Source organism: Entamoeba invadens (genome assembly GCF_000330505.1).
Source record: "Entamoeba invadens IP1 unplaced genomic scaffold scaff_1105074725743, whole genome shotgun sequence".
NCBI classification, from domain to species: domain Eukaryota; phylum Evosea; order Mastigamoebida; family Endamoebidae; genus Entamoeba; species Entamoeba invadens.
Genome location: NW_004440146.1, coordinates 71,422 through 83,305, shown reverse-complemented (window position 1 = coordinate 83,305; position 11,884 = coordinate 71,422). Strand labels below are relative to the sequence as shown.

Below are 11,884 nucleotides of genomic sequence, written 5' to 3'. Positions count from 1 at the left end.
AAACTTCAATCAAAAATAGACATCACACAACAATTGATATGCCATAACTCAAAATATCCCATTTTATTGCGCATTTTTGGTTTATTGTAGTATAAAATGTTGAAAATTAAGCACAGAAATAGAAACTCAGCAGATCACTCAATTTTTCACCTTTATTCATCACCACATTGTGCCACATCATTGTTATAAATAGCACACCAAAAATAACACGGTGATGTGGCATTTGATATTCCCGAATATTGGACAAAATACAAGCTGTTGTACCTCCACAATAATGATTACTTCTATAAAAGGGAAGAATGCATCTTTGTAATCACTCGTTAAATACACATGCCAAAGAAGGGAGGAAAAAAGGGAGCTGCTGCTGCACCAAAGGAAGCCGCACCAAAGGCTGCTGCCACTGAAAAGAAGGAGGAGAAGAAATAAATCCATTTGTGAATTAATTCAGTCTTTGTGACTTATTGTTTTAGAATTTTCATTTCATTAAAAGTTGAAATTGTAAAAATGTTTATCAATAAATAAAATGCAATTATTTTTAAATGAGTACATTTTTGGTGATATTAAGATTATTCGTATTATAAAGGGAGTGTAATTTTTATATTCTATTTATTCAAAGATATCCATCAAGATATTTTCATTAGCTACAAACACAAAAATGCAAGACCGACAAATGAAAACAAAAATGGTTTATTAAACAGACTCGTGTTTTTATATTAAAATATGATCCTATAATAAGTATCATTATTATATTTATTACTCCGTAACATATAGAGCATATATACTATAATGTTACGAAAAGACAGTTGAAAGTATTAAACATAATTATCATGGCAAAAACAAACATATTTTAACAAGACCATTTGTATTCATTAAAACTACTTTTAATATCGTTTTGCTGTTAACAGAATAAACAAAGTTGTTTAAATGGCAAGCATAACAATTAACTTTTAAATAGTACAATTGAAAATAAAACACTTTTTTATACCAGTATGTAAAATGTCGTATTTTTTGACAAATATTTCATGTATTTAAAGTGCATTCACAGTCACAAAAAGTATCATTTACAAAAATGGTGGGAGTAAAACATACCCAATCGAAAATACTGTAAATTAACGAATCACAAACAATGCGGTAGTACTAAACACCGTGTATGTATATTATTATCGAATTGAGTGTTTTTAAAACCGAAGTTAATATCATCAAAAAGTAGTAACAAAACTTGGCAGTAAAAATTAATTATTTGTAAACAAAAATATAAGTGCTGCAATAGACTTGTAAATTTAATATTTTGTTTCATTAGAATTGTTTTATAAAATTATTTAATATATATCCTGTTTGTAAAATGAAATATTAAATACACGTCTCAGTTATATTTATTTTGTTCGAATTTAACAATAAAAAACTTTTCACTCTACTATTGATGGAATTTGTTGCACAAGAGTGTTATTTGGTTTTAATAATTAGTAGTTTTGATAATAGAAGAAACAAAATCAAATATAAAAAATTTGTTTTTGGAAAAAAATAAAAAACAATTCAAAAATTTTAAAATAATTTATTTAAAAGTTTTTATTATATATTTATAATTTATAAACGATAAAATATAATAACACTTATATGGAATCGATTATAGTTTTGTGTTTTTTCTTTTCTTCCCATCTCTGTTTTTTTCTGTTTTGTTTTTTCGAAAGATAAGTTAGTCCAGTTATTAAATCCATTTACACACGTTGGTTCAACACATTAATTGTATTGTGATCTGCTATATTGATTTTGGAGCTTAATTGTATCTTTATTTTCCACTTTGTTATAGAAACATCCTAATATTGTTAATCGAAACAATGAAATTTAGAATTGTGGTCATGTATAAACTTTCAAAATGTCATGCAGTATTATGTAATAATACTGCATGACATTTTGAAAGTGTATATTTTTGTTATCTGGTCAGTATATATATTTTCGAGGCAGGCTCGATTTTATGGGAGATTTACAAGGTTAATGTCATATGATGTATGTTGACTTATCACTTGAATCGGCATCCAGTATCAAAAAATCATACTAAGTGATTGTTTCAACATTTATTCTGTAAGATAACAAACATTCAATGTTTTGATGTGTTTAACAATATTTATTAGTGCTTTAAATGTGGTTTCTTGTTTTGATTTTTAGAGTTTTGATTATATAATATATTTTAATATAATAAAATATTGTTAAAATAAAAAATACAAGCAAATTGTCTTTTTGATATTTAAAATTTGATTATGCTTTTATTATAGACTTTTGTATTATCTTAAATTTTAAACTTGCTTAATTGTCGCACAACTGGCCAATCATTTTGGTGTACGACAATTAAATGTTATGTTTTCGAATCTGTAATTTTGGTTGAATCGAAAACTATTTTTTATAAAACATAAATTTCATTATTAAAAAAAATTCATCAAAATTTATTCTTTTACGACAAATAGACGCTTTTGACTGTATTTTATTCACAAAACAGTTTATTTTGTTTTTTTTCAAAAAGTATCTTTTATTTCAAATACTATTATTCTATAATAAAAACAATAAAATTCGAACAATGTTAATTTCAAAAATATTAAACTATAAATTTAGTTTTTAAAAATGTAAAGCACTAATGGTCTAAGGGCAGAATTTCACCCTCCCAAGGTGGAGATCCGGGTTCGAGTCCCGGTTAGTGCATTTTTTGTTTATTTTTTGTTATTATTTATTTAAATTGAATTTATATTTTAAAAAACAAAAAAATAGTCCAATTATTGACCACAGTTAAAACACTTATTAGTGTCCCGATTAAGAGAATCCCCTTATCAATAGACTTTTCAACCAATCAAATTAAAAACATTTATTAATGGAAAAGAAGGTAAAAAATAATTTCATAACTACAATTGAACAGTAATATTTTCCCATTTAATCTACTAATGAGAGGTTTTATTGTATTAATTATGTTTAACATTTTTTTATAAAACATACGTGTTTGTGTTACAAACATTTGAATTGTTTTAAACGAGATAAACAAAAAACCACTTTGACACATATTTATTGAATTCTTTTTAAAAACAGTGTTAGTTAAATTCATTGTTTATCATTTTCAAAAAAATAACTGATAACTACAGCTTGAAAATGTATACAATGTTGTATAATTGAACTAAATTTCTTTCAAATAAACATCCAAACTAATTGTTCAAATTAAATTAAATAGAAAACTATTTATTTGTTTTATTATTTTGTTTATTATTTACATTTATCTTAATGTAAACAAAAGTTTAACAATTTTCAACTTTTATTTATATAATCTAGTCTTTATTGTTTTATTCCAATTAATAAATTTAAATTATTATTAACATTAATTCAAACATCAATGAAATAAATATTTTATTTTAAACATATAATCATTATTATAAAATTTAAAGTTTTTTTTTGATTTTACAACAAGTTAATTTTATCCATTATTATTTAAAACAACTTTTCTTTTTATTGATGGAATTGTACCACTAACATTAACGTTACAATTTAAAGACCCAGCTTTGATTCGAAATATGAATGAATATTTATACGCCTTTACAAGTGTAGTGAATTCTACAATAATAATAATAGATGGAAGTGGATTACAAATTGTTGTTTTGTGCAATCAAAATCATTATGGGCAATATGCATTTTCTAAACTGCATTTTAAAAAACAAACTGTGAATGTATTATTTTAAATAACATACCAATAATTACAGTAGGGAAAATGAACCTTAGCCCAGAAAATGTACTTTATCCCAAAGAAATTACAATATTTTTCTTTAAAAACACTGGTTTTTACTAAAAACAAATATTTTAGAAAATTGACTTTTATTTAGGTATAGTTTATTATTTTAATATAACAATAGAAAAAAATTAGTTTTTCTTTGGGCTAAGGTTAATTTCCTGGGCTAAGGTTTAATGGCCCAACTGTAGTAATAGTACTATTTTTAATTTTTCTGATTGTGTTTACAATTCTTCGATGTTTAATTTGAATCTTTCGAACTATACGTCATGGAATTTGGATATATATGAATGGTACACAATTTATTCTAATAATCCGATGATGTGGATAACAGGTTCAAATAATCACGTTTTAAAATTAGAAAAATTTGATATGAAAAGTTCTTTTAGTATTTTTGTAAATACCAAAATAAACAATTTGACAATTTCTATATTAAATGTGGGTTGATGGTTTGACTCAAATGTTGAAATAAATCAAGTTAATTTGAAACCAGAGTTTAAAAGCAAAATATTGTTTGTTGTTCACAACGGTCTGCTGATATCTGAACAATTGGAAATTTGTGTTGAAAGAGTATTTACAAAAGATTGTGATATTGATATGTGTGTTTGTGATTATCGAACAACGAGTTCGTCAACTGAATTTACCTTTTTGAACCAAAATGCTAATAATTGTCTTGACGACACCAATTCAATTCAACTCAAACTTAACATCAACAATTATACTTATATACCACGATTTGAAAGAGATATATGGGAAAGTTTGATATATTCAAATGGTGGAAGTATTACAGCTAATCCAAATTATATATCAACACAAGTCGAGTTTTCTTTTTGTAGTGTCAATTTAACAATTAAAATTGAAACAACAATAAAATGTGAAATATTGAATGTTTATTTAAATACCAGATATATAGTTGAAAATCATGGTGTTTTAATAATTGTAGAAATTATTTATCGAAATGTCTTTAATCGATTAAACACCAATGGAACAATCTTGGTGTTAAAGGGTGGAAATGTAAGGCCTTTAAACAGTAAAATAACATTGAGTGTTGACCAACCGATTTCAACAATGTTTTTCTGCAACAAAGTGTTGTCGTCAATTGTTGCATTTGATTTAACATTATTCGAAAATCTTAAAAGGATCAAAATTGTATAGAATATGTTTTAAACACTATCCACTTGCAACAGAAATAATATGCGAATTGGATCAAAGTGATTTTTCATTATTTTCGAGCCACAAAAACGTTCTTCATTGCCCTTTAAATAATAATTTGGTAACCCAACTGGTTCAAACTAAAATGTTTATTTATAATTATCAATGCAATGGAACGATTGTTCAACAAAAAGAAATTGTGCAGATGACTTCTCCTATTAAAGGTGAATCAAACTTTGATGATCCCATTGATAACATTTTGTATATTGATGATACCTCGTTATATAGTAACACTATTACAATTAAAGGAAATAACAACAAACTTTTGTTGGGAAACAAAATGGGGTTCGAGTTACATAAGTACGATGCACAGTTCAATAAGATTTATGTTAAATCAAATTTATTATCATTGTGCAATTCGTTTTTTATTTCAGAAACCGGAATTAAAGAATGTATTTTATGTAAACCGTTTAGTATTTTACAAAACAAATCGTGTCTTCCTTTTGACGTCAATTGTATTACTGATGGTAATATTCCAACAAGATATTGCGAAACATGTAAATTGTCTTACCAAGCATTTAAAGAAAAATGTATTTTATGTTCAACTTATTGTCTTAGATGTATTGATGACCAATGCATTTTATATCAAGAAATGTATGAAGTAAAAAATGGTATTTGTGTTGAAGTTGCTAAAGAGATTGTCGATTATAAAAGTAGAATTTGGAAATGTTCTAAACATTATTCAAACGAAAATCAAACTTGTTTGCCATGTAAAGAAGGTTGTGTTTTTTGTCGAAATAGTGTGTGTATTATTTGTGAGCCAAATCGTGTTTTTGATGTTAATGGGGAGTGTGTAATGCCGATTGGAATTCTTTTAACAAATATGAAAGAAGCAATTGTTTGTCTTCCATCGTACTTTCTTGATAATAATAAGTGCAATTTATGTTCTGATTTTCATGGAAATTTGTGTAAATTTTGTACAAAAGATAATTGTATTTTCTGTGAAGGAGGTGTCATTGTTTCAGATGGAAAGTGTCTTCAAATCGATGAAACCAATTGCACAAACAGTAAAGGGACGTATTGTACTGGTTGTAATGACGTTTTTCTTTCAATTTCGGAAAATGAAATATGTGAGAATAATACAAATAATTGTAAAGTAACTACATTAAACGGTAAATGTAATTTATGTCAAGATAACACGTTTTACAATTACGAACAACAAACACGTGCTCAACAAAATTATTCAATTGGTAATTGTATTATTATGAATTTTGATAATGATCGTTGTGTAAGTTGTCAAATGGTATATTTTGAACAAAAAAATATCATTCACCTTCTCTTATTAAAGGTGAATGATTACCGTACAACTCGCCTTTGGAAACTCGCCCTTAGACAACCCCCCTTCTTTTTACAAAAAAGTTCAACATAATTTACATAAAAATTCAAATTGTATTTAAAAAAACTTAACACAATTATTTTTAAACAAAATTTAAACGGCTAATTATAGTGATCACAAACCACATTTTACAACTTTTGTTTCACATAAAGGAAACAAACTTCCTTACGTTGAAAAATTTTAATTTTCTCCAATAGATAAAAACAGAAAAGTATTCAAATGAACATACAAATGCTGTTCCAAAAGAATTGAAGTATTTTGTGAAAATAAGGGAATGACTTCTTTTGAATTTATTGGAAAAACCAAAAATTGTTCACATCTACACGAATCCAATGATTATTACAATGATTTGTGTAGATACAAAATAAAGATGGCATTGAAAAGTAAAGAAAATACCATGAAAAGTACAGGACGGATAGTTTCTGAAAACTGTGTTAAAGGTTGTTTTTAAGATTGTCAACTTGTGGAAAAGAAGTTAGAAGGGCTAAAGAAACGAAGAATGAACAAACAATTGAGTCTATTGTATTCAATGAAATAGAAAAAATGTGTTGTTTCTATTTTATTTTTATTTCTATTTTTATCTATTTTTCTATCTAAAAAAACGATGAAATGATATTATTTGGTAATAAAAACAATCTTAACATATTCAAAACAACAAGTCATATATTTATGGATAAAACCTTTAAATCATGCCCAAGTTTGATTGTGTTTTTAATACTCAATTTTTACAAATAGGTTTATTCTCGCAAATTTACACTTTTGTGTGTCTCAAAAATAATGAAAGCTTTTTTATAATTTATGCTTGTTTGACTAGTAAAAGCAACACAACTTTAAAAAATTGATAAAATAGAAGAGTTAATATAGTAGTACATAAATTATGCGGATTTAGGGGGGACACCATTTAATCTATATTTTATTATAATTTAATTAAATCGCAAGAAAAGCGAAGATTTGAATTTTCCTAAAATTCTGGATTAAAAAGTTCGACATTTTAAAATCATTTTAAACTATATTTTATCATAATATATCTAAATGCCAAGACGCGTGGCATGAATTTTATTATTGATTAATATTTATAAGGATCCTCAGGCTCAAAGAGTTGTAGTAAATCTATGTTAATGTAATTCTAGAGTAATTTTAAATATCGGTTTATATTTTATAACTGCTGTGTTTGCTTTTATTAACACAAAAATGTGACAAATGCAGCACCCTTTTACACACCAAACCGATATTTACAAACAACAAATAATAAAATAATAATAATCTATTAAATAATTGTATTTTTATATATAATAAATAATAAAATAAACCTATTCTTTTTTAAATATAGCAAAAAGCCAATAACTAATAATTAAAACTGCTATTAAAAACTAAAAACAATTGAAAAGGGTTATTTTCATTTTTATATTTAACGTTATTATGTAAATATTTGTTCTAAAAACTATATTAAATAATTATAATCAAACCCAAAAGGTAAAAAATGTTTGTTAATTATAAAAAATACTATATAACATATAATATAAATACTATACTTTTAAACAATACAAATCGAAATAATGTATTAATAATTAATTAAATTGTTTAGTACATGATTTATATTTAAAAAAACCTAAATATAAACTTATAGTTCAAATGATAACTTATTTAATTATTATTATTATATTATTAACCATAAAAGTAACAATAACCATAATTAAGTACAATACAATTTCAATTACAATATCCATAACACTTGACTAGATCAATTCATAATGATAATACAATGATATCACCAAGAGTGTAATGTTCAAAGACATAAGGCGATAATGAAAGACATGACAACACATTCAAAGAAGAAATGTAATGATCAAAGAAATAAGATAATACTCAAAACAGGACAAGCTACTCAAAGACGACAAATACTATCATTAGACAATGCAATAGTCAAAGACAAAGCAAATGATTCAGAGACTGTACATAAAGTTAATGAGTCATTAGAGTGACAAGTATTTATTTAATTGTTAATTTTAACTTATTTTATCTGATGAATATGTTATACAGTGAATAACACAATGTTTTTATTGAAATAAAAATCAAATTGATATATAATATATAATGATAATCACCAATTGGTCTATTAACAATAGTAATTACAACAATGATAGCAATGGAATTGTAAATTACATCAATTATAAATGTTATGATAAATAGATAATAGAACAAACATCTGGGAGTAATCATTAAAATTTTGAATTAAAAAGTTCCAATATTTTAACAGTTAGGTTTTAACAAAATAAACTATAACAATAATATGTTAATTTATTATATCAACTTACAAGAAAAAATAGTATAAATACTATTAAAATAATATGTTTATTTTTAAAAACTTAATAATATAATATTTTAATGTTTATAGAGTCAGTCTTTTAACGTTATCTAGTCTCAAACGTTATCTGGTGGACAAAAAACAGCTTTATTTGTGTCTAAACATCGGGCATTAGGCAAAATGTGAAAAAAACCGAAACAATTAAGATGGATTTTGGCACGGCTTCCCGAAATAATCCAATTTTTATGATCCAAAAAATATGAGATAACATTAAAAAACAGATTGTAGTTGTTCAGTTGATGGATTGAAACATGATGATGACAACGATCGCACCTCTTTTGTTGTTATTTCACCATTAAAAAGTTTAACATCTTCTCGACTAAACACAACATTTGTGCACTCTAGTTCTGTGGAAGACCAATGCGTCTTCGTGACTCATTAAATCAAAAATGACCTTTTTGGAAAGTTTGTGTCAAAATCACTCTTTGAATAAAGATGGTAAGTCTTGGTGTTTGGGAACAACTTGTTTTCCTTTAGTGATGTCAAAGGTACTCGATTAAACTGGTACATTTCACTCAACAAATTGAATTTTCGAATGACCATCATCATAAAAACTTTGAAATCTTTGACACTTGCAAAGTATTTTCAATGATCGTCATTGAGTATCAGTTGACTCCTCCCATATTGTATTAGTTGGTTTACTTTACCAATACTATTATTATGTTATATCAACACACATGTTATAGTATAACAATAATTACGAAACTACCAAATTACCACTTCTTATAATTAAAGAGTGGGAAGAGTTGTTGATTCTGAAGCGCTGTCATGACATGCACACCTGCGTGTTTATATACATCAGGTATTGACGGCATAATCGGGTCGCCAGTGATTCGGTCTACAGCTTCTCCCCATAGTGGGCTTGCTTCACCAGTTTCTTTTCTTCCAATATTCCACTTTGAAAAATAAAAGTATGAGTCTTGTGGATATCTTGCAAGGCCGTGTTCAAGTTCGGTGTTGAACTTTCTGATGTTATAAAAGTGTTTTTTATCTTTATTTGATCAGTTACAATGTCACTGAACGCCATAGTTGCAGTCAATGTGTCGACGATCACTTTCTGCTTTTGTTGTCCTGCCAAATGACTTGGACGAAGTATCCTTTCTCTTCATTCCAGAACAATTTCTCAAATGAAGTTGATAGGTCCTGCGTCTCTTTCTCAGTAATTCGGCTCTTTTAGTATATTTGTAAGACTTCTCTACCATCATAGCAGCCGCCAACAATCTGTGGTGGCCTTGAATTTGTGTGAATCCGTAGTATTGTGGTGGGATACTTAAGGAAGTCCACGCGTCGATGCCTTCCTCCCAAATCGAATAGTCTGGCTTAATAATATTCTTCCAATCTCGATACAACAAGAAATTCACCAATTATCTAATTCACTGTTTGACTGTTTGGTCCTTAATTAGTATAGTTGTTTGTTTAATTTGTGTGTAGTAGTAATACACACACAAAACAACATAACGGAATCATGTTGTGGCTCAACAAACCCCACATATGTCACATCTTACCAACTGTATGTCGTTGCGAAGAATTCACTGTCTCGAAGCTCCGCTTTTGCAAAACATTTAAAGAACTTTTCTGTAACTACGAAACTACGTTTTCGTATTCAAAACATCCGTTTTATCGAGGTGAATTGTAGTAATTTCGAACAACAGTTTAAAAACATTTTTATTTTTTTTTTCATTTTGTTTCTGAAATATTTAAATGTTTTTGACATATAACAATAAATATTATAATTTAAAACAAGCCAGATTTTTTCACTGACTTGTTTTTATAGTACTTTTATATAATATTCTTTAACATTTTATATATAAAATCAATAATTATTATATAATTGTTAATTTAAAATAATTTAATTATGATCTATATTAAAACACAACAACAAATAAACTGAATGACAGTTTTCAATTAAACAAAATAATCATAAATATAGTAATATATGATTCAATAATAGCTTTGATGAAACAAACAAAAAGATTAAACAATAGAATGAAGATAATTGAAATTGTTTTGTTTCAAACACTCTGTTTATGCATCAATGATGAACAGAATCGTTTCATATGTTTTTCTGCGAATAATAACTCTTATGTTCTATCAAAGTATTGCACTTTTATAAAACAAACTAAATTTATCAACAACACCGGGTATCATGATTCAATGTTTTGTTATTGTCCATTTTATGACATTCTATATTAATTCGGTATATTTAACCACTATTTGATGTTTTAAAGTGATGAAAAGCAACAATAAATCAATTTTAACAACTAATCGAACAGTAGCTTTGTTCTGGTTGATTTTATTAAATTATATTTTAAGAAAAGTATAGTTAATAACAAATTATATTTTAATAAGTTAAATTATTATTTCATCGTTATTAAACAATTTCTAATATTTTATAATATTATCAATTATAATTAATAGTTTTATTTTATATAATATAAATATTATATTATTAAACTATTTATTTGGATACTATACATTTTAATATTTTATAGTTTTGTTGTTAACTGTCGTTTTAACGTTAAAAATGACCGCGGCAAAAAATCCCCATCTGTAAAAAAAAGGTTTTGGAGATCGCAAAAACAAACATAACTATTAATTTTACTAAAACTACTTTATTTTTGGCTTAAAAACAAATAAAAAATATTTCTTTTCATTTTAAAATGCATTTTAAGACAAGTTATAAATTTTTTTTCTTTGATCCGTGATACAGAAGGCTGAAAAATCACTTGACAAAGAAAAAAGGGATGACAAAATTCTATTTTTAATTATTAGAGTATTTTTATTAAGGTTTGAGAACCATCATTAGGGGATTTCGTTTACATTTCTCAAATAAATTAATTCAGTTGTTTTACCATAAGCTCGGTTATGCTATAAGAAAAAAATTGAGTTAAAATTATAAAGGTAATGCTTGACTTTAAAAACTTGGAAAATATTTGGGAAAAAGCATAAAAAGAATTATCATCCGATAAAAACTGTTGTTTTATACTCTCTTTTTAGACATGATATCGACCAAGCTTGAGATATCATGTCTCTTCAGTTCATAACCGGATAATTGGAATTTGAAATGTGTTCAAACCTCTCCAAAAAGTGGAATAAAAAACCACGCCAAGACGGAGAGGAAAATTATGAAAATCACAGAAAAAAAATAAACCCAAAGCAACAAAAAAGTCACAATTTACAGAAAATTTTGTTTAGAATGCGGAAAATGTTCTTT

General features: G+C 26.1%; 1 protein-coding gene across 1 annotated transcript; it reads left to right on the top strand.

Moving 5' to 3' along the window:
* Positions 1-5,054: 5,054 nt before the first annotated feature.
* EIN_382890 (hypothetical protein) lies at positions 5,055-6,338 on the top strand (the record flags this gene model as incomplete). The annotated part of the gene is made up of 1 exon (XM_004254408.1): positions 5,055-6,338. The coding sequence occupies one exon, from the start codon at positions 5,055-5,057 to the stop codon at positions 6,336-6,338; it is 1,284 nt and encodes a 427-aa protein (XP_004254456.1).
* Positions 6,339-11,884: the final 5,546 nt, after the last annotated feature.